The 27,964-nt window shown below is 42.8% G+C and overlaps 1 protein-coding gene across 5 annotated transcripts; it reads left to right on the top strand.

Annotated features, from left to right (window-relative positions):
- The first annotated feature begins 6 nt into the window (after nt 1-6).
- Nucleotides 7-27,964, top strand: ASB9 (ankyrin repeat and SOCS box containing 9). Of its 5 annotated transcripts, none has more exons than XM_009438795.2 (8): nt 7-355; nt 463-691; nt 12,996-13,075; nt 17,109-17,216; nt 19,550-19,700; nt 21,390-21,524; nt 23,019-23,210; nt 27,321-27,964. In XM_009438795.2, exons 2-8 carry the CDS (start codon nt 598-600, stop codon nt 27,443-27,445), a joined length of 885 nt encoding a protein of 294 aa, XP_009437070.1. In that variant the 5' UTR covers nt 7-355; nt 463-597; the 3' UTR covers nt 27,446-27,964. The 5 variants fall into 5 exon arrangements, with proteins under 5 accessions (XP_009437070.1, XP_016799558.1, XP_016799557.1 ...); XM_016944069.3 differs by having other exon boundaries at nt 23,019-23,275; XM_016944068.3 differs by having other exon boundaries at nt 270-355; nt 19,637-19,700.

Here is a 27,964-nt window from a genome sequence, read left to right as displayed (position 1 = left end):
GCACATGTACAGATGGCCAGGGCGTGCTGTGCATGTTACTGTGCAAGCAATTCAGCAGGGCTGCTGCAAAACCAGCTTTCTCAGCTCTGGGTGCTCGGGCTTGTCTCCATAACAAGCTACCATGTAACAAACGGATCTCAGCAGGGTGAACAACAGTTGCAGAAAGTGAGCTGTTTACTTCACCCCCACCCTGCTCCCTTCACTCTCAAAAGTTACAAACTGAGTTTCCTTCCTGATAAACTCCAAGGCTTCCTCACTGATTGGTCTCAGTTTGGGAAAGGACGTGACATCAGCAACTTCGCAGACTTAGGGCTGGAGGGTTCTTGTGGCCTCTGGCGGGCCTCCAGCCAGTTAGGTAAAACGTGTGTGTGTGTGTGTGTGTGTGTGTGTACACGAGCGCGTGCCTCTCTCTGATCACAGGTAGCACTCAGATTACCCTGCCTGCTCTGTGCTTTGCTGCAGACCATTTGACCAGAACGTGTGCAACTCAGCCAGCCACAGAACTGGAATTTTTCAGGAGCAGGGGGAGCATGGAGTTTGGACTTTGCTGAGCAACTGAAGTGGAGCGCAGAGCTTGCTCGCTTAGGAGAGAGCATCATGGATGGCAAACAAGGGGGCATGGATGGGAGCAAGCCCGCGGGGCCAAGGGACTTTCCTGGCATCAGGCTTCTTTCAAACCCATTGATGGGCGGTGAGTCATAGGGGCAGTGGAATCAGCCCTGGGGAGGTTGGCTAATGTGCTTAGGAGAGGAGGGTTGGGCAGTTTCAGTGGCTCTGTGTGAGGTGTCCATGGGACTGTTACTGGGCAGATGTCCACAGCTCACTGGTATATATTCTTTACACAGCTGTTCAAAAATGTGTATACTTCTTTCTGCAGAATCCTACAGACAAGACAAATTCAATTGTCACAAATTATTCTCCAGTGAAAATTTCAGCTCCCAGGAATCATTCTTTGTGGGTCAAATGCATTATTTATTAAATTGGAGGTTTGAAAGTTACTTATAAATAGGAAAATTTTTAATGCTAAAACTTTTTAATTTGTAAGTCTTAGGTGTTTGGCATTTAGGTGGGGCAGGGTTTATAAATGATGTTCAAACACTGAGCACTGATTGAGTCACTTTCAAAAGAGACAAAAGAGACTTTGTTTTACTTAAAACATTGGAGAATCATCTTACAGGTATTGTTCTCATCTGTCAAGTGGTGTCTGTGCTAATGTACAGAATCCCACAAATACACACTTTGGTGAGCATTCAGCAGGTGCCTGCTGGCTGAAAGGATTCTGAAAAATGGGTTTAGGCATTTGCACACAGGTTCTTATAAATAACAGTATATTGGTTAGTAATATACTGGTTAACTCTCCAGCCCCAAGTCTGCAAAGTTGCTGATGTCACGTCCTTTCCCAAACTGAGACCAATCAGTGAGGAAGCCTTGGAGTTTATCGGGAAGGAAACTCAAAGTTCGTAACTTTCGGAGAGCAAAGGGAGCAGCAGGGTGAGGGTGAAGGCAACAGCTCACTTTCTGCAACTGTTGTTCACCCTGTTGAGATCCTTGGGGGCTTGTGACGGAGACAAGCCCCAGCACCCAGAGCTGGGAAAGCTGGTGTTGCAGCAGCCCTGCTGAATTGCTGTATTTATTATTTATTAATTTTTTTTTTCTTTTTGAGACGGAGTCTTGCTCTGTGGCCCAGGCTGGAGTGCAGTGGCGCGATCTCGACTCACTGCAACCTCTGCCTCCTGGGTTCAGGCCTGTATATATAGGCGGGGAACGGTGGTTTATGCCTGTAATCCCAGCACTTTCGGAGGCCGAGGCGGGCAGATCACGAGGTCAGGATACCATCCTGGCCAACATGATGAAACTCCGTCGCTACCTAAAATACAAAAATTAGCTGGGTGTGATGGCACGTGCCTGTAATCCCAGCTACTCGGAAGGCCGAGGCAGGAGAATCACTTGAACCCGGGAGGCGGAGGTTGCAGTGCACGTAGATCTTGCCACAGCACTCCAGCCTGGCGACAGAGTGAGACTCCGTACCAAAGAAAAAAGAAAAAAATATATACCTGGTATACTGTCCACAGCACCTGTTGATCAAAGGGGCAATAAACAGGGACCCTGAAGTCAGGGTGTTTTGTTTTGTTTTGTTTTTTTGAGACGGAGTCTCATTCTGTCGCCTGGGCTGGAGTGCAATGGCGAGATCTCCGCTCACTGCAACCTCCGCCTCCCGGGTTCAAGAGATTCTCCTGCCTCAGCCTCCCGAGTAGCTGGGATTATAAGCGCCCGCCACCACACCCGGCTAATTTTTGTATTTTTAGTAGAGACGGGGTTTCACCACGTTGGCCAGGCTGGTCTAGAACTCCTGACCTCAGGTGATCTGCCCGCCTCCCAAAGTGCTGGGATTACAGGTGTGAGCCACCACGCCCGGCCATCAGTCAGGGTTTATTAATCTACTATATACAGGTACCAAAAAGGTAAAAATGGAAGAAATAAAACACAAAACGCTTTCCCTTTGACTGAGTAGACTAGCCTGCTCATTCATTCATTCATTTATCCAATTTCACTTATAAAATGAGCAGAGTACTCAATGGTGAGTGGGATTTAGATCCACAAAGGCAGAACTGGATTAATCAGCAGATGTATTGAGCATGAGTTTGGAGAACTAGGAAAGCAAGAGTGGCATCAAAAATCACTTTTCACAGAGAATTTCTTTTTTTTTGTTTTTTTTTGAAGTGGAGTTTCACTCTGTCACCCAGGCTGGAATGCAGTGGAGCAATCTCAGCTCACTGCAAACTCCACCTTCCCGTGTTCAAGCGACTTTCCTGCCTCAGCCTCCTGAGTAGCTGGGATTACAGGCATCCGCCACCACACCCAGCTGATTTTTGTATTTTTAGTAGAGACGGGGTTTCACCATGTTGGCCAGGCTGGTCTTGAACTCCTGACCTCAAGTGATTGGCCTCCTTTGGCCTCCCAAAGTGCTGGGATTACAGGTGTGAGCCACCACGCCCAGCCACTTTTTACAAGGAATTTTAAATATATATATATATATATATATATTTATATATATTTTTATATATATTCTTTTTCTTTTAAACGGAGTCTCACTCTGTTACCAGGCTGGAGTGCAGTGGCACCATCTCGGCTCACTGCAACCTCGGCCTCCTGGGTTCAAGCAATTCTGCCTCAGGAGGGAGAGGCAGGGACTAGGTGGGACTACAGGCACACGCCTGGCTAATTTTTTTTTTTTTTTTTGTATTTTAGTAGAGACGGGGTTTCACCATGTTGCCCAGGCTGGTCTCCAACTCTTGAGCTCAGGGAAGTCTGCCCGCCTCGGCCTCCCAAAGTGCTAGGATTACAGGTGTGAGCCACCGTGCCCGGCCGATAAATATATTTTTAAAGTAGCAAACCAATCATTATGGGAAAGAATCGGTAATTTGGTTGACTTCTGCACCGTTATTTTATAGCTAAGTATTGTATTTATTTTTGTTTCCACATGGGAGAGAGGCACCAGCCAGTATTCACTGTTCAGGGTTTCTTTTTCTTTTCTTTTTTCTTTTTGAGACAGTGTCTCGCTCTGTCGCCCAGGCTGGAGTGCAGTGGCACGATCTCGGTTCACTGCAAGCTCCGCCTCTCGGGTTCACGCCATTCTTCTGCCTCAGCCTCCTGAATAGCTGGGACTACAGGCGCCCGCCACCATGCCCGGCTAATTTTTTTTTTTTGTATTTTTTAGTAGAGACGGGGTTTCACCATGTTAGCCAGGATGGTCTCAATCTCCTGACCTCGTGATCCGCCTGCCTTGGACTCCCAAAGTGCTGGGATTACAGGCGTGAGCCACCACGCCCAGCCACTTTTTACAAGGAATTATATATGTAATTATATATATATATATATATATATATATATTTTTTTTTTTTAGATGGAGTCTCGCTCTGTTACCAGGCTGGAGTGCAGTGGCACCATCTCGGCTCACTGCAACCTCGGCCTCCTGGGTTCAAGCAATTCTGCCTCAGGAGGGAGAGGCAGGGACTAGGTGGGACTACAGGCACACGCCTGGCTAATTTTTTGGGGTGTTTTTTTTTGTATTTTAGTAGAGACGGGGTTTCACCATGTTGCCCCAGGCTGGTCTCCAACTCCTGAGCTCAGTTCCGGAAGTCTGCCCGCCTCGGCCTCCCAAAGTGCTAGGATTACAGGTGTGAGCCACCGTGCCCGGCCGATAAATATATTTTTAAAACAGCAAACCAATCATTATGGGAAAGAATCGGTAATTTGGTTGACTTCTGCACCGTTATTTTATAGCTAAGTATTGTATTTATTTTTGTTTCCACATGGGAGAGAGGCACCAGCCACTTTTCACTGTTAGGGTTTCTTTTTCTTTTTCTTTTTTTTTTTGAGATGGAGTCTCGCTCTGTCGCCCAGGCTGGAGTGCAGTGGCACGATCTTGGCTCATTGCAAGCTCCGCCTCCTGGGTTCACGCCATTCTCCTGCCTCAGCCTCCTGAGTAGCTGGGACTACAGGCGCCCGCCACCACGCCCGGCTAATTTTTTGTATTTTTAGTAGAGACGGGGTTTCACCATGTTAGCCAGGATGGTCTCAATCTCCTGACCTCGTGATCCACCCGCCTTGGCCTCCCAAAGTGCTGGGATTACAGGCGTGAGCCAACTGTTCAGGGTTTCTAAAGTTCCTAATACAACCCTGGTGGGGTCAGGGTGGGTGAGTGGGAGTGGGCAGGTGTTATACGCAAAGGCATGGTGCTTGTAAAGTGAACAAGTTGTTACAGCTAGAGTGCAAAATGTGAATGTCTTAGGGAGTCTAGTGAGAACAAGTTTGAAGAGATGGAGTGGCAGATAAAGCTTGAAGAGCTAAGTGGAGGAGGTCAGGCTTCATGAGGCAGGGAATTGAGAGCCATTGGTGGTTCTAGAACAGAGACCTGGTAATAAGGCTGTAGGTCAATTAACATGGTAGCCACAGCTGGGATAGATTGTGTTGGAATCGTGGGAGATGGTTGCATTCATCCAGTGGTTCTCAAATTCTCATGTGCCTCTACATCACCTGGAGAGCTTATTGAAATACAGATAATGCAGCTTCTGGCTGGGCACGGTGGCTCACGCCTGTAATCCCAGCACTTTGGGAGGCTGAGGTGGGCGGATCACTTGAGGTCAGGAGTTCCAGACCAGCCTATCCAACATGGTGAAACCCCATCTCTACTAAAAATACAAAAATTTGACTGGGTGCAGTGCCTCACACCTGTAATCCCAGCACTTTGGGAGGCCGAGGCAGGCGGATCACCTGAGGTTGGGAGTTCCAGACCAGCCTGACCAACATGGAGAAACCCAGTCTTTACTAAAAATACAAAATTAGCCGGGCATGGTGGTGCATACCTGTAATCCCAGCTACCCGGGAGGCTGAGGCAGGAAAGTCGCTTGAACCCGGGAGGCAGAGGTTGTGGTGAGCCGAGATCACACCACTGCACTCCAACCTGGGCAACAAGAGTGAAACTCTGTCTCAAAAAAAAAAAAAAAAAAAAATTAGCTGGGTGTGTTGGCACATGCCTGTAGTCCCAGCTACTTAGGAGGCCGAGGCAGGAGAATTGCTTGAACTTGGGAGGGCGGAGGTTGCAGTGAGCTGAGATCATGCCACTGTACTCCAGCCTGGGCAACAGAGCGAGACTCTGTCTCAAAAAAAAAAATGCAGATGATGCAGCTTTTGATGAAGTCGTAGGCCTGGGGTGGGGGCCTAGGAATCTGCATTCATAACAAACTCCCAGGTGAAATGGATGGTACTGGTCAGGGACCATACTTTGAAAGCCACTGCACTAATCCAACCATGAAACTTACATTTGGATCGAACTTTGGAAATGACAGAGAAAGGGCGATGATTTCAAAGGAAAGATAAATCAGCGTATGTTGCTTGATTAAATGTTGGAACTAACAGAAGGCAGGCAAAATTATAAGGTTCTCGAGCCCAAAGTAATGTCAGATAAGCTAGATAAGAGGGAAGTTGGAAAGGAAGTTGCCTTGGATGCAGGATGAGGAGGGGAGGATACAGAGTTCTGTTTTGGACATGATAGTGCTAACAATGATGCCCAGTGCACAGTATGATGACATGGGACTGAGACTTAGGAACGATCACAGGTTAGAAGCCAGATACCTCAGAATGTCCTACAGAGGGGCTGTGGTTGAAACCTAGGGAAGGGAGAAATTGTCCAATGGCTAAGAGCTGAGAGTCAACCAAGGATGGAACCCTGGGACAGGCCTCCAGTTGATGAAGTAGGACCAGTAAGTTGGACAGAGAAGCAGAAAGAGATTCTGGATGTTGTAATTACACAGGTGCTAAGGGAAGAGAAGTTTTCAAAGAAGTAGAAGTCACAAGGGTAGGTGCCTGGATACTTCTGGTCTCTTACCTCCTGTTGTGAATCTGACTGGCAAATTGCTACTCACCTTCTACACCCAGCTGAGCCATTGCCCCCATGAAGCTCTCCTAGACTTTCCACCTCTCCCTACTTAAGTGGAGTCATTCTCCGTCTGCTTTGCATCAGTCCTGCCCCTTGGGTAAAACCTCAATTGTAGTTGGTTGCTTTTGTTTATGCTTCTGAGGTCTTAACCTTGGTGAAGTGTGGAATGCGGAACACTCAGAATGCTGTTTTCAAATAGCTGTGCCAAGAAACTCAGCTCAGGTGAAGCTTGTCCCTTTGCACAAGGCCAAGTTAGAGGGGAAAATAGGGCCCAGGTGTGGATCATCTTGCTGCTCCCACCTCCACCTGCAGGCGTTTTTCTGCCCACTTCCCTGGGGGTAGGGAGGGAGGAAAGGCTATAAAAATGGGCAACCAACTCTTTATAGAGATTTGTTTCATGTTAGACTCTCCTGTTCAAGGAGCAGGGAAAGAATGTCTTAATTTTTTCCTGAAAGTAGCTTGTTACGAGTTAAATTGTGTACCCTGAAAATATATATGGTTAAATTCTTAACCCCCGTGCCTCAGAATGTGACCTTATTAGTTAAGATTAGTTCAGATGAGGTCGTGAGTAGGGTAGGATGGACCTTAATCCAACATGACCAGAGTCCCTATAAGAAAAGGAGGAGACACATGGAGAATGCTATATGACAACAGAGGCAGAGATAGGAGTGAAGCATCTAGAAACCAAGGAACACCAAGGACTGATGGCCACTGCCAGAAGCTAGAAGAGGCAAGGAAGGATTTTTCCCTAGAGCCTTTGGATAGAGTATGGCCCTGTCCACACCTTGATTTCAGACTTCTAGCCAACTGCTAGCCTCTAGGACTCGGCGACAACAAATTTCTGTTGTTTTAAGCCACCCAGTTTGTGGTGTTTTGTTATGGTATCCCTAGGAGGCTAATTTATACCTACTCATAGAAACTTAGGAAAATACATTGAAGGATAAACTAACCACCCATAATTCCACCAAGCAGATAATCACTGTTCCCAGTGTTAGTGTCTATCTTTTGGGGTTTTGCCTGAAGACTGACAACTGTAGAGATATTTCTATCCTTGCAAAATTGAGCCCACCCTGTAGAGAGTATTCACATTTAAACAGAAGACAAGCTAGAACAGGTATTGAAAGAAAACAATTTTATTGTCTTATGGTGAATTTTTAGATATTGGGGCACCTCAGGAGGGGTGAGTTTTCTGGGGGAAAACCTGCCTGTTGAGACAGAATGGGTGATAATGTGAGGGCCCGTTGGAGAAGGCAGCTTTATATTAAGAGAGAGAGAGAGAGAAGAGAGAGGGAGACAGGAAAGAGGAGAGAGAGAAGAGAGAGAAGAAAGAGGAGAGGAGAGGCTGGATGATGGAACTGGAGAAAGAACTGCAGTGGACAGGCCTGACTTGCCCAAGAGTTGCCTCAGTGGGCCTTTCTGTTTGTTTCTGACTGTAAGCCTCTTGTTTCTTTTTCTCCTCTTTCTGTTTGTCCTGGGATCAAACCAAGGTCCACAATAATTGTGAATACAGCACCCAGATCCTTTCCAGGTTCTGGCAGGTTGGTTCATGCCACTGAATCCACCCTTATTGTGTCCTGAAGACTGAAGGCAAATACTCCTGTCCCCTCAGAGCAACCCAACTTCTTTTTTGTCTCCTTGACTTTGCAAAACGTTTCTCAGGATGAGTAGATTTATGCTACTGCCCAGCATTCACTGGGGTTCTCAGAACATCAGTAATAGCTATTTTCAGCATGTACCAATTAGTGCATCTTAAATCTCTTTTGAAATAATGGAAATGAAAAAAATGTTCCACAAATTACAATAAAAATGAAATGGCAGCCTCCCTAATGTGCTCCAGGTTTGATGAGGGTACAATTTAAAAGAAAGATAAGTTTAATGGCACTACTTGGAGGACTTGTGGAATGGTTTCATTACAAGAGCTGCCTGCCCCATTTTACCCATGAGCCACAGTACCGGATCCATGGCATTGCCAGTGACCTCATTTGGCATGTATTTTTTTGGCAGTAAAACCAATAGACCATGGCTGAACCAGTGTTGGGAAAGAGCCCTTAATATATGCCAAGGACTTGGATAATGTGTTACATACAGTTAATGACCCTTGAGTATCAAAGACTTGGGTGGGGTCAGTGGAAAAGTATGTCGTGACCTTGAATCTCCCCTTCATGAATTTTAGATAGTCTCCTACTATGAGCATTGTCCATGTTCTGGCAGGAAAATAGGTCCCCTTTCCTGCTTGTTTTCTGCCCTTTTCAGCTGCCAGTTAGCAGGAAAGCAAGGGCAACTGCTTTTGGGTTTAACTGGGCATGTGTTGAGCCTACAGCTCATTGCCTGCTTGGGGTGTGGGCTCTGGAAAACCATGAAGAAAGAAGCATTTCCCAGGCCCACCAGACAGACACTCATTTGGATCCCTAAAGAGACATGTCTCACTCAGCTATCTTTTCAGTGTTTTCTAGAGTAAAAGAGAGTGTGTGTGGACTAATCCGTGTTGCAAATTATGGTGATTGCTAATACACACACACATACACACAATCTATGCTCTCTGAATGTTAGAAAAATGTTAAACTAGGCCAGGCGCAGTGGCTCATGCCTATAATCCCAGCACTTTGGGAGGCTGAGGCGCATGGATCACTTGAGGTCAGGAGTTGGAGACCAGCCTGGCCAACATGGTGAAATCCTGTCTCTACTAAAGTTACAAAAATTAACTGAGTGTGATGGTGTGCACCTGTAGTCCCAGTTACTTGAGAGGCTGAGGCAGGAGAACCACTTGAACCCAGGAGGCGGAGGTTGCAGTGAGCCAAGATTGCCCCACTGTACTCCAGCCTGGGTGACAGAATGAGACTCCGTCTCAAAAAACCAACAGAACATTACACACAAAGAAAAATGTTAAATTATTAATTGTCACTACTGTAAATTTTCACATAATCACTCATTTGTTCTGAGACCTGCTGAGGTCAAAGTCCTTGTATAAATTTGAGATGGATTTTAGTTTTACAGGGACTCACATTTTTCTTCTGGGCAGGAGCATAGGCATACTGTGACAGGATTAACAAACCCTGAACTGAAATGACTTTATGTTAGAAGGGGAAGCCTCATATACTGCTGATGGGAACATACAGTAGGGCAGCCACTTTGGAAAATAGTCTCAAAATAAACATTGTGTTACCATATCATACAGCAATTCTTTTAGGTGCATATTCAGGAGAATTGAAAACATATATCTGCTCAAAAACTTGTATATGAATGTTTATAGCAGCATTATTAATAATAGCCAAGAAGTAGAAATGACACAAATTTTTATCAGCTGATGAATGAATACATAAAATGTGGCTTATCCATACAATGGAATTATTTGGCCAAAAAAAAAAAAAAAAGGAATGAAGTACTGATGCACGCTACAACATGGATGAAACTTTGAAACATTATGCTAAATAAAAGAAGCCAGTTGCAAAGTACCACATACTGTATGGTTTCATTTATATGAAATGTCCAGAATAGGCAAATCCATAGAGACAGAAAGTAGATCCATGGCTGCCAGGGGCTGAGGGAAGTAGAACTGTGGAGTGACTGCTAATGGGCACAGAGTTTCTTTTTGGGGTGATGAAAATGTTCTAAAATTGATTGTGGTGTTGGTTGCATAGCTCTGAATATACTGAAAACTGCTGAATTGTACACATTAAATGGGTGTATTGTATGGTATGTGAATTATATCTCAATACAGCTGCTTGCTAGCTAGCTAGCTAGAGATATTCACATTGTCAGCCCCTCACTACGTGTACCAGGACAACACTCTGTACTTCTCAAAGACACAAGCTGTCTCTGCTCTGTAAACACTACATTCTGCAGAGGTGCAAATTCAGATAGCCTTTGTTATTCTCTTGGAGAAGTACGTACTTCTTTATTTGCCCCAAATAGAAAGAGTAATGGTCCCATGATGAATGAGCAGAAAGTAAGACCATTTGTGGCTACACTTGATAAATGCGTCATTTTTATGAAATCTGAACAGTTACAAATTAGGACCCAATTTACCTGCCTGGACTGTTTAGGCTGTCGACAATAATAATCTTAGGGAGCTTTAAGAGAGGTTGGGGAATGTGGCAGCTGTATTTCTTAGCAGCTGAGCACTTGGAAAAAAAAGTGGATTAATCATCATACATATGGTGATCCATCAGGATACATTTGCAAATCTATTGAAAACTGATTTTCAAAACCTTTCTCAATTTGTGGCTCTTTGTTCTCATTCAAGATTTTGTGTGAATGGTATTTGGCATTATCAGCACCAACAGGGTGGAATTAGCTGTCCTTTTAATTCTAATTTGGAGATCAATCTTTCCATGTCTGCAGTCCGAATTTTAGCTTCCAAGCCCTAGAATCAGCAGTATTATTCCAGAAATAATTAGGAGCCTCAGAGAATGCCGTGAGGACATTGAGTATCTATTAAGCGTGAGGTTTTGACGGTACGAAAAGCCATTTCACTTAAGATGTACCTTGTCTCAAGCACCTTTAGTGACCCCAGAAGGAAAGCATTGGATGGGCGGTATGTAGATGGGCTCATTTGTCTTCCTTTTATGTACTAAATGCTTAATGAATCCATCTGGAAGAATGGTAATTTGCTTACTAATACAGATTTTCCAGGGCACTGATGGCTTCAGGTGGCAGACAGACGGGCCTCATGTGTTAAGTACAAAGTGTTAAGCCAACATGTGTTAAGTACAAAGGATACTTCATAGCCTTTTAGTTTGCAAGGTATAGATAGTTAAGTATCCTCCTTCTCCAGGTCTTCTCAGTTTTTAGGAGCTATTAGCTTCCGTGCAAGGCATAACTGGCACCAGACCTTTCTACCTTGTTTGTATGTAGTGTGTTTGGCGAAGCAGGTGGAGCTGGAGCTGAAGCAGGTTCAGGCACGCCTCCCTCACATTTCTACTGGAAATCAGATGAAGCTTGAGATGAGAAAAAAATCAGATCTATGCCTCATTCAGTTATATTCAATTAAGAGAGAGGAAAGCATTTAATGGGTTGGGATTGGGTTTTCAGGCTTCTTTCCTAAGAATTTGTTTTCCTTCTATGTGGCTGTAGAATAAATTTGCTATTTTATTTTATTTTTTTGAGACAGAGTCTCACTGTGTCGCCCAGGCTGGAGTGCAGTGGCATGATCTTGGCTCACTGCAACCTCCGCCTCCCGGGTTCAACCGATTCTCCCGCCTCAGCCTCCCGACTAGCTGGGATTATAGGCGTGAGCCACCACACCCAACTAATTTTTACATTTTTACTAGAGATGGTGTTTCACCATGTTGCAAGGCTGGTCTCGAACTCCTGATCTCAGGTGATCTGCCCACCTCAGCCTCTCAAAGTGCTGGGATTGCAGGTGTGAGCCACCATGCCTGGTGTAAATTTGCTATTTTAAATAGCAATGATGATGAGGTATAATTAAGACTCTCTATTTAGTGTTAGGGCAGGATAATAATAGTAGCTAGTATGTGTTGAGCCATGGTAAGTACAGGTTGAGCATCCCGTCTCTGAAATCCTTGGGACCAGAAGTGTTTCCAGTTTTTTTCAGATGTTGGAATATTTGCATATACATAATGACTTATCTTGTGGATGGTACTCAAGTCTAAACACGAAATGCATTTATGTTTTATATACACCTTACACACATAACCTGAGATAATTTTATATAATATTTTAAATAAGTTTGTGCATGAAACAACGTTTTGACTGCAACCCATCACATGTCAGATGTGGAATTTTCCACTTGTGGCATCATGTTAGCACTCAAGAAGCTTTGGATTTTGGAGCATTTTGGATTTAGGAGTTTTGGGTTAAGGATGCTCAACCTGTATATTATATATTAGGGATGCTCAACTTGTAACTTTACAGAGAAGGAAACTGCGGCACTGGGCCTTTCCCGGGACCCACAGGTCAGAAAAGGTGAAGCGGGTCTGAATTAAGAGCTTTCTTTAACCACCTTGGCATGCTGCCTTTGAGGGTAAATAATGTCCCTGTTTCAAGGTGAGACTGAACACTGATTTGTGCTTAATATTAGGACAGGAGATAATCTATAAATAGATATGGTTCTGTTTAGATTTGATTCCAAACCTAATGGTGTATGTAATTACATGATTACTACTATTAATACAGAACACTGTTTGGTGAGATGCCAAAGTCTGTATTTCATGCAGGAAACTAGACTGGCAGCTACAGCTTAACACACTAATGTTGGTAATTAGTGAAGCTCTCGCTTAACTAAATGGGCCATTTGCCTTTGAAACCAGTGTGTAAATAGAAATAGAGTAATCTGTCATCCCAATCCACCTCTTTTGTCCTTAGTTTGAGGACTGGCTGTAGTTCTTTCCTAAGCTATCCAGACATTTCAAACAAACTGTGCACAAAAAATATTAATAAAGAAGAGAAATGCTGAATTCCTGATGGGAATTTTGGTTGAGTGAATCTAATGTCTCCCTCCATCCAGGGCCTGTTAGGCTCTTATTGATGGGCAAGGATAAGCCTCTGGGTCTAAGTGCATTAGCAGGATATAACCCATTCCCCTCTTTCCATACAGATGCTGTGTCTGATTGGTCTCCTATGCATGAAGCTGCAATCCATGGACATCAGCTGTCTCTGAGGAACCTCATCAGCCAGGTAGCTTTTTGAAAATACAATACAGAAGAAACCTATCAAAATATTAAAACAAATGTGTGACATAATAACATAGGGACTTTTAAATTAATTCATTAAATAGAAGACCTAGTGGTGATTCTAGTAACTACCATAATGTCTAAATAGGATGAGTATAGATTTTGAGATATTTTAGATGTCTACAGCAATTGTAATACAATAGAAAATATCTGTAATTTCTATTGGAGATAACCCTACATAATACTATTACTACTGTGGTTTGTTGTCTACATTCTGAACTGAAGGATATGCTAAATTTCAGATAGAGCTGAGTGAGAATAAATGTGCTTTAAAAAATCCAATTTCATAGACCTATCTAGAGTAAGAAGTCCTCCTATAAGAAAATAATTTCTAAAGAAAAATTTCATACTATCCTAAGCCACTATCTTAAGCCATTTTTGGTAGCAGCAGTCTATTATAAATAGATTATAACACTAATTCTAGCTAAAAGAAGTTAGGCTACTTCTCAGATAAAATTAGAAATTTACCCTATTTTGATAGCATGAAAAATGATCACTGCAGCTTTTATATATCACTTCTTAAATTGGACAGATACTCATTTACATTCAGTATTTTTGTGTTTATGAAACATCAGCCAGAACCATATCTCCAAGTTCTATCACATTATTTGTGTAAGATGTCTTTTTAGAGCCCCGGTTTCTGCTTTCATAAAATGAGTATTCTAATACCTACCTAGGTCAGTCCACCCCATAACTCAATAACAAACCATCCCAAAACTCAGTGACATGATACAGTAACCATTATTTCTTGCTGATGTGTGTTTGTGTCAGTTCATCTAGGCTGGGCTTGGCTGGGCTTGGCTCCCAGCTATGGGTTGGGTGTAGCCCTGCTGCACATCTCTTTCATCCTGCTTGGACCACTGGCTACCTGAGGAATTATTTTTTCTTGGCAAAACGCTGGAGCACAGCAGGACAAGCCCAACCATGCAAGAATACTTCCAATCTGTTCATGTCACATCTGCTAACATCCCACTGGTCAAGTCACATGACCACATCCAAAGTCAAGGCTCAAGAGAAGTACATTTTGTCAACTAAGAGTAGTTGACGACTGAAAATAGATATATTAAAGTTAAGCCATTCAATCTTTTTTTAAAAACTAAGAACTGACTGTGGACTGAACACTGTGAAGTAATGGGTTAATTACCTTATGATTTTATATGACTCAGACTTGTTAATAATTTAGACAAATCACAGTTAATTTAAGGTAGAACTGTAGCTTGATGATGAACTATAAATGAGTTTCTAACTTTACAGAAGGAACCTCTCTGCAATGTGAATATGTGGTGAAAACTTTTTGTTTGTGTTACGAATAGCTGTGTTGTTGTATTTCATTTACGTGGATTTATGTATAAACACCTAAATGCTGGTTTTATTTTTATCATTATTATTATTATTATTATTATTATATATTTTTTGAGATGGAGTTTCGCTCTTGTTGCCATCTGGAGTGCAGTGGCGCGATCTCGGCTCACTGCAACCTCCGCCTCCTGGGTTGAAGCAATTCTGCCTCAGCCTCCCGAGTAGCTGGGACTACAGGCATGTGCCACCACGCCCTGCTAATTTTATATTTTTAGTAGAGACGAGGTTTCACCATGTTGGTCAGGCTGGTCTCAAACTGCTGACCTCAGATAATCCATCAGCCTTAGCCTCCCAAAGTGCTGGGATTATAGGCATGAGCCACCGTGCCTGGTCTAAATGCCGGTTTTACAATGGCAGTTGTGCCTGGAGGAGTATGCACATTTTCCTATTGGTTGTTTTTATGGTTGCCTTTTGCCCAAGTTCTGTACCTCGGCCTGCCTTCCCCCAACTTGTGTCTGATACACTTGCATGATTTTTGCTTCATGTGACAATCATACCCCTCTTGTGGCATTGACAAAGCTACTTTCTATAAGTGTGATGACTGTGAGAAAATAAGATATTTTCTCCTGCCAATTGGACATTTAAGTCTTAGGTATGAATAGTAAAGTAAGAAATGACATATTCTTTTCTTCGATCACGACAAAAGTTGGCAAATTTTTTTCTTTTTCTTTTTTTTTTTTTTGAGACGGAGTCTTGCTGTCGCCCAGGCTGGAGTGCAGTGGCGCGATCTCGGCTCACTGCAGGCTCCGCCCCCTGGGGTTCACGCCATTCTCCTGCCTCAGCCTCCTGAGTAGCTGGGACTACAGGCGCCCACCACCTCGCCTGGCTAATTTGTTTGTATTTTTAGTAGAGACGGGGTTTCACCGTGTTAGCCAGGATGGTCTCAATCTCCTGACCTCGTGATCCGCCCGCCTCGGCCTCCCAAAGTGCTGGGATTACAGGCGTGAGCCACCGCACCCGGCCAAGAGTTGGCAAATTTTTTTCAGTAAAGGACCAGATAGTAAATATTTTAGGTTGGGAGGCTGAGGCAGGAGAATGGCGTGAACCCAGGAGGTGGAGCTTGCAGTGACCCGAGATCGCGCCACTGCACTCCAGCCTGGGCGACAGAGCAAGACATCGTCTCAAAAAAAAAAAAAAAAAAAGAATCTTAGGCCTTGCGAACCATGCAGTCTCTGTTGGAAGGTTGGAAGTACCTAACTCTGCTGCTGTTTAGCAGAAAAGCAGTTGTAGACAATATGTAAATGAATGGGCATGGCTGTGTTCTGATAAAACTTTGCTTATGGATGCTGAAATTTGAATTTCATAAAATTTTCATGTGTCACAAAATATTCCTTTGATTTCTTTTAAACCATTAAAAATGTAGAAACCATTCCTAGCTACAGAAGCAGGTGTAGGCTAGATTTGACTCTGTAGGCTACTGTTTGTTGACCCCCTTGTCAAAACTATGATAGAGCTAGGAAATCTAAGAAAAACAATTAAATGTCAGGAAAAGGAGGGTTTTTTTGAGAAAAAAAATTGGGTGAAACTGATATTTTTATTACAAATATTATTACATCCTGTGTGTTACTAAATACTTATGTTTAAAGAGCAATTATATTAGTTAATAGGTACATTTTAATTTCCTAAAATAAGAAAGTACATTTAGGCTTCCTAAAAGGTACATGCAGCAGTCTATTTCTTTTCCCTTGCAGTTTGAAAATTTCCTTTTAATTGTCTCACAAGGTAGAGCCACTTGTGAATATGTTAAAACTTAATAATTGCTTGTTAAAACTTAGCAATTTGGGCCACGCTGACTTTAAAAAAATTGAGAAATTTCATAAGCATAAAAGAACTTAAACACGTGTGCAGTTGAATAAAAAGTGATGATGATGAGAATATTGCCATGTGACTGCCTCCCCAGGTCAGGAAATGGAAAAATAGCACAATGCTGGCTCCTCCAAAGACTCACCCATCCCTCCCCTTATTGTGCTTTCTAGAACACAATCCTGTCCCTCTTCCACAGGAGTAACTATTATCCTGATTTCCTTGTTTTCTTTATGGTTTTACTCTATATATTATGTCTTCTGAAACAATATGGGGTAGTTTTGCCTAATTTTGAACTTTAAATTGATGTAATCATTCAGTGTGTATGCTTTTGGATTTTGCTTCTTTTGCTCAACATTATTTTTGCAAGCATCACCCTTGTAGTGCTTGCCATTGTGATTTGTTGGGTGTAATCTTTCTGCTGAAAGATTATACCAAAGTTAATTAATTCAGTCCATTGTTGATGGACATTTGGTTTGTTTGCAGTTTTTGACTATTATGACCAATGCTGTTGTGAATATTCTTGTATATTTATCTAGATGTATATATACCTAAGAGTCAAATTGCTGAGTCATAGGCATATGCATTGTCAGCTCTAATAGATACAGTCAAACTGTTTTCCTGAGTGGTTATACCATACCACACTCCCACCAGTAGTGTGGCATTTTTTTTTTTAAAGTCAATATAAACACCTTAGTGTAACATCTGACTTTGAGCCAGGTCAGCTTTGTCATAGTACTGGAATGGTGGCTGAAAAGCAGCCCCAGGGCACTGTTGCTTTGCATCCCTTACTCTGACTGTTTCCCCTCCTTCAGGGGTGGGCTGTGAACATCATCACGGCAGATCATGTTTCCCCACTCCATGAAGCCTGTCTTGGAGGTCATCTCTCTTGTGTGAAGATTTTATTAAAGCATGGAGCTCAGGTAAGGGCAGCTGAAACAACATCTTAGAAACCAAGAATGAAAAATGACTATGTATATCCCTTCTGAATAACTTCCAGCACTTTTGATTAGACTGATTTGAAATATGAAGACAGTTGTTTTTCAAGAAAATTATGTTCATCAGGCTTGTTTGCTTTAGTGATGGATGGATGAAATACTAAATTTTTAGTCACGCTTACAGTCTATATCATTTTCTTTATCATACACTACTAATAAATAGTTATTAGACTTCTGTCTTCATTGTTATGGCCAGAAGGTAATGAAATATTGTGGAAAGCACACATTTGCCTGGGATGGCTAGGATGTCTGAGGAGACAGAAAATCTATATGGTCATTCATCCTTTAGCTGGCAACCTGGACTTGTTCACATGGTAGCAGGGATTGCAAGAGCAGCAAAAATGGACCTGTTTTGTGTTAGGCAACTGAATGGTGGGTTGGGGAAAATTATGGGCTTGCTATCTTTTGGCAACAGCAAATGCAAAGTCCCAGAAATGATAGTGAGCAATTTTTATATCTTGAAGTCATTCCTTAGGGCAGGACAGTAGAGTAGGTGAGAGGGTTCAGAACATAAGCAACCTTGTCCATGCCAAAAAAAGAATGGGCTTTGTCCTGAGATCAGTAAAGAGCCAGAGGTGAGTGCACTGCCAGATTTATATTTGGGTTAAGAAAACATTCAAAACTTGGAAACAGGGAACGTGTCAAGGTGAAGCAAGAGACACCTAGGGTACAAACTTGAAAGAAGTGCTCACTCTCAGGGTCCTGCACTATTTGTGTGACTCCAAAAATGAATATGTCCTTAAATTTTTTACCCTGGGCAACTTTTATGCCTCACTCTGGTCCTGGCCCTGCTTGGAAGTAGAGTTTGAGAATGAATTCGTTGTCTTCACAATATCATTGCTTAAAAGATTCACCAGATAATCATTTAATGATATACAAGAATGTGTCCGCACTTGGCTTTTCTATTCACTATTTAATTATAGCCCAAACACTGTGAAGTTAGACATTAACTTCGAAATTTCTGTCTGATTTCCAACATTAGAAAAGATAGCCTCAAAGATTATACTTTTATGGCCCTATAGGACATTAACCAGTTTTTATGTTTTTATTTTTTTTAATTTTTGAGATGGAGTCTCGCTCTGTCGCCCAGGCTGGAGTACAGTGGCACGAACTCAGCTCCCTGCAACTTCCGCCTCCTGGGTTCGAGTGATACTCCTGCCTCAGCCTCCTGAGTAGCTGGGATTATAGGCACGCACCACCACACTTGGCTCATTTTTGTATTTTTAGTAGAGATGGGGTTTCATCATGTTATCATGTTGCCCAGGTTGGTCTCGAACTTCCGACCTCAGGTGACCCGCCCACCTTGGTCTCCCAAAGTGCTGGGATTACAGGTGTGAGCCACCGTGCCCGGCGGAGTTTTGTATCTATTAGCAAATATATTTCAGCAGTCCATTGACTATATACGTTTTTCTTTTTTCTTTCTTTTTTTGAGACAGAGTCTCACTCTGTCGCCCAGGCTGGAGTGCAGTGGCGTGATCTCGGTTCACTGCAACCTCTGCCTCCCGGGTTCAAGTAATTCTCCTGCCTCAGCCTCCCAAGTAGCTGGGACTACAGGGGCATGCTGCCATGCCGGGCTAATTTTTTGTATCTTAGTAGAGACCGGGTTTCACCATGTTGCCCAGGCTGGTCTCGAACTCCTGAGCTCAGGCAATCCGCCTGCCTCGGCCTCCCAAAGTGCTGGGATTATAGGCGTGAGCCACTGCGCCTGGCCAAATGTTTTTTTGAGCCAGCCTTACCATCTTACTGGTTCCCTCATTAATGAATGAGTTGAATAAAATCTTGGGTATGTGTTAATTCTATATTTGTATGAAAGTCAAGTTTTTTAAAGTTTTCTAAATTATACTTTAAGAATATACTAAATTACACAGCTAATAATTTCAACAATTTCCTCACAGCAGCAAGAGTAATCTTCTTGCACCCGTTAAGAAATTGAATTGGTGTGGGATGGGTCTAGGAAAGAAGTTTAAAATAGGGATTAGTTTGTAAGCGATTGAAATTATCCTAACTAGTTTCAAAGTTCATGTTCCTGGGGAGGGCATGGAGGAGATAGAACATTGAGTAACATTTTCGATGCTTTATAGCCACTCCCTAATTCCATTTTTCACAAAAACCTGTGGAATTTGGTAGTTATTTCTCCATTTTATAGCTGAGGAATTTAAGGCTCAGAGATGTTAAATAACATCTTCAGAGTGGTGGACCCCACATTTGAACCCAAAACATCCCCCTTCCTGTCTTCATTCTGGAGCTTCTTTTACCAGGTGAATGGTGTGACAGCAGACTGGCACACTCCACTGTTTAATGCTTGTGTCAGCGGCAGCTGGGATTGTGTGAATTTGCTTCTGCAGCACGGAGCCAGCGTTCAACCTGAGAGTGATCTGGCATCCCCCATCCATGAAGCTGCTAGGAGAGGTAAATCTGTTGAGAATTTTTTTTTTCTACCCACTCCTTCAAGGGACATCTTACTGCTGAAAGAAAGAAAGAAAAGGAGATATATTTTAGAGCAGTAGTTCTCAAAATGGAGTCCCAGGACTGGAAGCATCAGCATGACCTGGCCTGCAAATGCAGATTCTTCGGCCTCACTCCAGCCCCATTGAATCAGTAACTGGGGATGGGGCTCAGCCATCTGTATTTTGTTTAATAAGCCCTCCAACTGCTTTCTGGTACACAGTAAGTTTGAGTGCCTCCCTTTTAGAGCATTTTGAATGTTTTTCACTGCTGTATTACTGAAACAGGGCTTGGCACATAGTAGACTATCCATCAATATTTGTGGAATCCGTTGTTATACCCGTGACCTTATAGAAATCAAGTTATTTCGTAAAACAAATTATATTCTTCTATTTCAGGGCCTTAAAGAACATTGTCTCAGTGACACTTAAGTTTGCCAAATGAAATAAGCTTTCAATTTTTGAAAGTATTTGATGTTGCATACAGTTTGGGATAATTCTTTTCATTAAAGCCATAATTTTTCTGATAGTCTTAGCTCATAAAATCACAAGTTTTTATTTTCTCCAATATTTATCATCATCGTAATGACCATACCTTGCCAGAGGGCTTTCTATTTCTCCAGTGGCTTTCATAGAATGGCTTCCCATTTGACTGGACCAACCCACTCATAATGATCTCCCAAAGCATTAATATTATTTATTGAGAACATCTTAACTCATCATATTCGCTGCATACATAGAACTAAAATACAGCAAGAGAAACGTAGAGGAGCAATGTCAAAAATATGACATCCTGGACCAAGGAAGTGTGATTCAGCTTTCACCTAGTTTTTCAGATTGGGCCCTGCTCATGTTGGATTTGGCAGTTTCTTCTAAGCCTTGCCTATACCCGCTGTGGCCTGTTTCTCCCGGGCCTGCCTTTGGAGAGGTTGTAAGTTTCCTTCCCTGTCCCGTGGCCCATACTGTGCCCTTTATTCTTCAGTTCCACCTTCAGGTCCTGTTCCTCCATATCTCTCCCAAGCTCTCACTTCAATTTCTGTACTTAGACAAACTACAAAGCCACAGACAATTGAAAAAGGTGGATAGTTGCTGGTTGGTTACCGTGGCTAGTAAACTCAAATGGAGTTTCAACCGTAGTTGCAGATTGCATCCTATGGTCAAACCATTAACTGACAGCAGTGGTTAAAATCACTCCTGATTTGGCCGGGCCTGGTCTCACGCCTGTAATCCTAGCACTTTGGGAGGCTGAGGCGGGCGGACCACGAGGTCAGGAGATTGAGACCATCCTGGCTAACACGGTGAAACCCCATCTCTACTAAAAATACAAAAAAGTTAGCAGGGTGTGGTGGCGGGCGCCTGTAGTACCAGCTACTCGGAGGCTGAGGCAGGAGAATGGCATGAACCCAGGAGGCGGAGCTTGCAGTAAGCCGATATTGCGCCACTGCACTCCAGCCTGGGGGACAGAGCGAGACTCCGTTTCTAAAATAAAATAAAATGAAATAAAATAAAATCACTCCTGATTCTAATTGAAGGAAATAGCTTTTGGTCCCCTGGATAAGCTGCTGCCAAATTTAATGCAAAATGGGGATGGCAATGTCTTTCTAGCTAAGGGAACTTCTATTGTAACTGTTTTTCTTCCTGCTTTGGGCTGCAGGCCACGTGGAGTGTGTCAACTCTCTTATAGCTTATGGGGGCAACATTGACCATAAGATCAGCCACCTGGGCACTCCACTCTATTTGGCTTGTGAAAACCAACAGAGAGCCTGTGTCAAGAAGCTTCTGGAGTCAGGTAAAGCAAAAAGCAAACCAAAACAAGAAAAGAAAACGAAAAGTAAATTAAATGTATTTTAAACATCTTACTGCTGTAGGAGAGAAATTAGTGTGGGCAATGGAGTTGGACAAGGTCAGGGTTCATATTGACTGTGTTCCCTTGGGGAATTATTTCACACTGTTTGAACTGTAGTTCTCTCATTTGTAACGAGGATGAGGAGGAGGAGGATGATGATGATGATGATGATGATGATGATGCCTCTTCTCAGGGTGGTCCTCAATGATTATTAGTTTCTCCTCCCTTTCCTCTGTCTCCCTCCATTTGGCCAGTCACATTATTAAGCCCTGCATAACTTGCAAAGCTGTTGGATTAGTGTTGAATCTTCCTATTTGGGACCTTAACCAGTTCTCTTTGATTAGATATTGAACTTGCCCCATTGCAAATATTATATTTTCCTTGAAAAGGCCTATGTACCCTTATTTCTTTTCACCTCCCTGCTGTTGTCCAGCCCCCTTCTCAACACCTGGAACACCATTTCATCACCTCTTTAATTATCTGAGTCCTATTTATTCTTTAAGGCTTCAGTAATCTGTTTCCCAATGAATGTTGTTGCAGTCCTTATTGCCTCCTACTCATCTGGCAGGCATTGCTATGAATTAAGAGATGCAATCTCTGTCTCTCCCCCACTGCCCACCCCACCTCTGCTACTCTGGGCAGATTTTAAGCCTCTAGCCTGGAAAGGGCCATGTTTGATATCCCTCACAAAGTCAAGAACAATACAAGACCAGATCAGTTAACATTTGTTGAGTGGACATAGATTTTCATTTTACCAGAGGGATGGCAGCTCAGGCAAAGCCACATGTTCCCACATGTCACAGTGAAAGCTAGGCTCTGGGCTGGGGTGGGGATTTGTTAAGAGTGTAAGAGTGGAATTGGGTGGGGACAGTCCTAGAAATCCACCTTATTCCTGAAAGGGAGAATTTTGCCACCTTCCCTGTGATCTTGGGATTGGCCAGTCCAATCCAGGGGATACCCCCATGAGTTGGTTGGTTGCTTTTCAAAGTCCAAATCACCAGTCCCAAGTGTCCAGTTTTACACCCTGTGGCAGCTGCACACCAGGTGAGTTTGGCTGCTTGGTGTAGGCTGGATTTCACCATCTAGTCTCTCCGTCAGGCTGTACTGGCTAATACTTAGGTTCCATTAATAATAATGTGGAGCTTTTATGTCACTAGGATTTTTCTTATATGCATCATGCCTATCTATGTACAGTGCTGAAAGGCAAATTTTTAACTTTCTATGCTATATTCCTCATGCTGTACATTCAATAACATTATCAGGTGGGATTTTCCCCACATTATTAAATGGAATCACATCATCTCCCATTTTTCCAGGATTGCTGTGCTCAATATGGATCCCCTCTTGTTAGGAAAATTTGGGGCTCGGGGCTTTGAAAAGCCCCGATGGTTGGATTCTGCTCCTTGCTGACTCTTTTTTGTTCTTGTGACTGTTTAGGAGCGGACGTGAACCAAGGGAAAGGTCAGGATTCCCCACTTCATGCAGTGGCCAGGACAGCCAGTGAAGAGCTGGCCTGGCTGCTCATGGATTTTGGAGCAGACACCCAGGCCAAGAATGCTGAAGGCAAACGTCCTGTGGAGCTGGTGCCTCCAGAGAGCCCCTTGGCCCAGCTCTTCTTGGAGAGAGAAGGTGCTTCTTTGCCAAAACCTAAGCCCTAATCTGTTGACATCCCTTGAGGCTCTAGTAGAAGGCAGGTAGTTGGCAATTTCTGGCTCCCATTCCTATAAAAAGATCATTCTCTGACATCACCAAATCTGGGAAGTTGAGCTAATTCAATATTCAATGAGATACAGTACTGGTCACAGTACAGTAAATAACTGTCCTGCTATTTAGCATATTGGATACAGGTTTTTGGGATGATCTAATATTCATTATGGGGTAGGCCAGTTTTTTAAAAATTAAGATACTGTTTTAAAATTTTAGTATTACATTTATTTAAAACATGCTTTAGAATGAGGCAGCAGAGTCCTCTTTGGGGTTGTAAGAGGCCCCAGGATATCTTGTTGAACCACAGATGGGCCAGACTACTGGACACTTCGTTTCTGGGCTTAAAATGCAGCTGTTTAAGAGTTTAGGGTTCACACCAATCCAAAGATATTTACTATTATAAATTAACCAATGATAAGTCCACACTTCTCTATAAGTAAGAACTGAGACTCCCAACTCGAACAACGAAATATTGTGGTTGAGCAGTCTGTATGGAAGTAGGGCTTTGAGGCCTGGGCTGGGCTGGGGAACAAAGACACCTCAAGTTGGGGAGCCACCTCTTGCAATCTTCATGGGCTCAGAGGCAGTTGAGAAACCAGCTCAGTACTTCTTTTCTTACCGGAGTGTGGACTCTGAAGTCTTAGGGATTCTGGGACTTTGAAGCAGGCCTTCCTACCAGAAGGATTCTGATGTTATACAATCTAGTTATTTTCTCCCCACATGATGAGCAGTAAGGTTGGCTTTGGGCAGAACTGTAAAGTGGGCTAAGGAATCCTTCTTCCTCCTACTCTCACTGCCCCAGGGTACTTGCAGTCAAGTCCCTGCCTGGGGGCATGCCAAACAAGGCCTATGCTCCTGAGCAGTGCTGGTCAGGCAGAAAAGATTGACTCCAGGCACAAGGAACAGTCCAGTAGAGGCCCCTTACAGTTAAGCAGTGGGATAATCATGGAGCAGTTCTACCTGCATTTTAATAATTACTTGTTTTGAAAAAGTTCTATGTCTACGAGGCCCATAAAAATATCTTAATTTTTAAACAATCAGAATAAAAAATGAATAGAACAACATGGATTGTAATCATCTTTATACCAACACAGTTGTGAAATAGAATTTTTAATTGTTTTCACTGAGAAAGGGATTCACAAAGGCAAAAGTGCCTCAGGTCCCCCTCAGTCATAACGTAGGGCATACGTTAATGTAGGATGTATATGTCCCCTCCTCCATCAAACAACCTCATAGCATTCTCAAATTGCCTCTCCTGGCTTTTCCCTTCTGCTTTATTTCCCAAAGCCATTCCTAGAGACAGTAATTACTTTAATTTTGAATTTATGTTTTGCACGGTGACAGTGTGGCCTATGGTCCCACTAGTTTATGAGGTGTCATTTGCTGCTGGAGAGAATCACTACTTGTTTTGCCTCCATGAGTCAATTTTGGGGTTTTGGTGTAGTCACCTCTCAGAGGGCTCGGAGCCCACAAGAAATGGGGTCAGGAAAGTGCAGAAAACTAGACCTGTGGATTGCTCACAGCAGTTTCTGTCTCTGGGTGCCCCTACATTCATTTGCTTCAGTCCACCTGTTTCTCCGTTTCCTGGGGAAGGGAATTTATTCAATTACTGTCCTCTTTCAATGGTATGGCAACAGGAGAATGTTGGTAAAACCCAACCATGTTCTGAATTGGGCTTTGCGTGGGTGTTAGGAAAGGTAAGATTTTCCCGTTTTCTGAGAAAAGGGAAAAGATTTTAAGAATATTGCCACCTCACCCTTGATAAGCATCTAAAGCAGTGTTTGCTCAATTAAAACCTAGAAATGACTGTCAGCCCAGCACGACCGCAGCCCCCATCCCCCCTCACCCAGTGCACTTTGGCTTTAAAACATCAATGGTTGTTGCTGGCCGGGCACGGTGGCTCACGCCTGTAATCTCCACACTTTGGGAGGCCGAGGTGGGCGGATCATGAGTTCAGGAGACAGAGACCATCCTGGCTAACACGGTGAAACCCCGTCTCTTCTAAAAATACAAAAAAAATTAGCCGGGCGTGGTGGCAGGCACCTGTAGTCCCAGGTACTCGGGAGGCTGAGGCAGGAGAATGGTGTGAACCTGGGAAGTGGAGCTTGCAGTGAGCTGAGATCACACCACTGCACTCCAGCCTGGGCGACAGAGTGAGACTCAGTCTCAAAAAACAAAAAACAAAACATCAATGGTTGTTGTTGGGGGAAAAAAGAAATCAAGGCCCAAAGGAATATGCCAATTCATAAATATACAATTAGCTGGTTTTATTACCGAGCAAAGCAAACCCCTTGAATATTTGCAGGTGCCAGCAAGTGACTGCAAATCTGTAGTGGGTTTTCAGCTCTGTGTCTATGGACTTGAAGCTACAGTTGTTTTACATTGTCTTACTTGTAGTAAACAGCAGCATTCAGTTGGCATCAGTAGTTATTAATACACTGAGTTTCCTGTGACATCCCGCTTTTCTTAATTCTCTATCAGGCCTGCTCTGAGATCTTGTTATTTGTAATGCTTTATCAGTACCTCCTACGGTTGCCTCTGACAGCATTTCTAGCACAGATGATCAGTCACATGTTTCAACATTCCTTAGTGAGGTTAGATTAGGTTCAGTTTCCCCACAGTGTGCTTTTTGCTGCTCGTTAATATGTGCCTTGAGAACACTGGGAAGCCGTTCATTTTTAAATGTTTTGAGTATACTGGGCATCATCTCATAGGTGCCTTACTCCAACAGGGCCCTTCTGTTAGGGCCTGGTTTAAAATACTGCAAGTATTTTTTTGATTGTATATGTGTCGAGTTCCATCTCTCCTTGTTCTGCATCACCTTGAGAGATAAGTTAACTCGGTTGATCCTGTAGTTGGTGGTATTGCTATAGGAAAATAGAGACCACAGTATCCTTTTGGCTGTATTCACAACCCTGACCGCACACTCAGATGACCTCGGGCACATGCCTTTAGAAAATCCAGATGCTTGGGCTTCACCCAACAATAATTGAAGCAACATCCCTGGTTGGGGGGACTCAGCGTCCATGTAGTTGAATGTACCCCCACCCCAGGTGAGTCTGAAGTGCTACCTGGATTGAGGGCTACGGCTGTATGGAGTTCTTGAGGGTATATAGTTTTGCTTTTTAAAAAATAACCAAAAGAAGATTCCCATTACAATTTGATGCAGGAACAGGGGTAGGGGGGTAGGGAAAATCATTCCCCATCCTTTTGCCCTATAACAGAGTTTCTCAACCTTGACGCTATTGACATTTTGAATCAGTTGGGGGCTGTCCTGTGTACTCTGGGATGTTTAGAAGCATCCTTGGCCTCTCCCATTAGATGCCAGTAGCACCCTTCCTCAAGTTTTGGCAACCAAAAATGTCTCCAGACACTGCCAAATGTCCCCTGAGGAGCAAAATGATCTCCTCCTCCTTTCCTTCCCTGAGCCTCCTCCCAGTTGTGAACCACTGTCCTAAAATGTAAACTGTTGGGTGTTCCCTAAGCAAGGTTTGTGCTAGCTAGTTCACTTTTCACCTGTGAATTGAAGCATTGGAATAGCTCTGAATACAGGATGTAAAAACAAACACGACTTCACATACTCTTAGGATTCACTGTGAGCTCATTATTTTTGAGTACCTTAATTTGCTCAAGTTATAAAATAAAAATGTTTGCATCTAGAAATATGCCCTTATTTTTAAAGATAAAAGAACACCATTAAACATAAATTTTATTTGTATTATTGGAATTTTTGTATAGCTGTGTAATTCCCAAGTTAGCTTATTTAAGCCTCCATTAGTGAGGCTAAGCTTTAAATTTCTTTCACTCTGTTCTAAATTAAAAACACAACAAGCTTATTTCAATTAGCTACCGGAAAAGAGAGAACATAGCCTAAAAATGCCTTCTACAAAAAAACCCCAGAAAATGGTCTTAAATAGTTCAATATTATTTCCTTATAACAATGTTCTATCTTGGATGCTTTTTTTTTTTTAAAAAAAAGGAGTCTTAGATCAATAGCACCATTGTATGACTTGTCTTATGATCTTTCTCCAGGGCCCCCTTCTTTGATGCAGTTATGCCGCCTTAGAATTCGGAAGTGTTTTGGAATCCAGCAGCATCATAAGATAACCAAACTCGTCCTCCCAGAGGATCTGAAACAGTTTCTCCTACATCTTTAAATGCATCTAGGGAATGGATTCACAAACGATGTGAAAACATTATTGAGTGTTGTAGCCACTAGAATTTTAAAATCAAGTTGGATTTATAGAGTTTGACTAGTTTTTTCGATTAGATTTGTATTTGTTATAAACTTGTTTATGGAGTTTGACTAATTTTTTCTATTCAATTTGTATTTGTTAAACTCAAGCCAGGGTTGAAAGACACTGCATACGTTTGTATTATTAGTTAGAAGGCATGAAGACTTTTTTCCCTGCTTGGAGAGTGTCATAAGTTATTGTTTTGCATATCTACTGCATGCCAAGCACTTTCTGCATCATCTAATTTAGCCCTCACAGCAACTGGGTCAAGATGTCCAATTTTCCAGAGTAAGGATAGAGGAGTCAAATTCAAATACAGGTTTTCTGACATTAACTTATGTGATGACTTGATCGAGGCAGGATTTTCCAGCATCACTGTCCTGGTTCCATCTCTGCTATATGGGAATGAAAATAAAGAAACATATTTCTTGGCTTGTCTAA

Source organism: Pan troglodytes, chromosome X (assembly GCF_028858775.2).
Source record: "Pan troglodytes isolate AG18354 chromosome X, NHGRI_mPanTro3-v2.0_pri, whole genome shotgun sequence".
Classification (NCBI taxonomy): domain Eukaryota; kingdom Metazoa; phylum Chordata; class Mammalia; order Primates; family Hominidae; genus Pan; species Pan troglodytes.
This window is presented reverse-complemented; position numbering and strand designations above follow the sequence as displayed.

What these genes read in the sequence shown, in the direction of transcription:
- ASB9 (XM_009438795.2), top strand. Translation starts at nt 598, where the DNA reads ATGGATGGCAAACAAGGGGGCATGGATGGGAGCAAGCCCGCGGGGCCA. An exon ending in TGAGGAACCTCATCAGCCAG is followed by an intron (nt 13,076 to 17,108) that starts GTAGCTTTTTGA and finishes CCCCTCCTTCAG; the next exon opens with GGGTGGGCTGTGAACATCAT. An exon ending in GCTCTTCTTGGAGAGAGAAG is followed by an intron (nt 23,211 to 27,320) that starts GTGCTTCTTTGC and finishes ATCTTTCTCCAG; the next exon opens with GGCCCCCTTCTTTGATGCAG.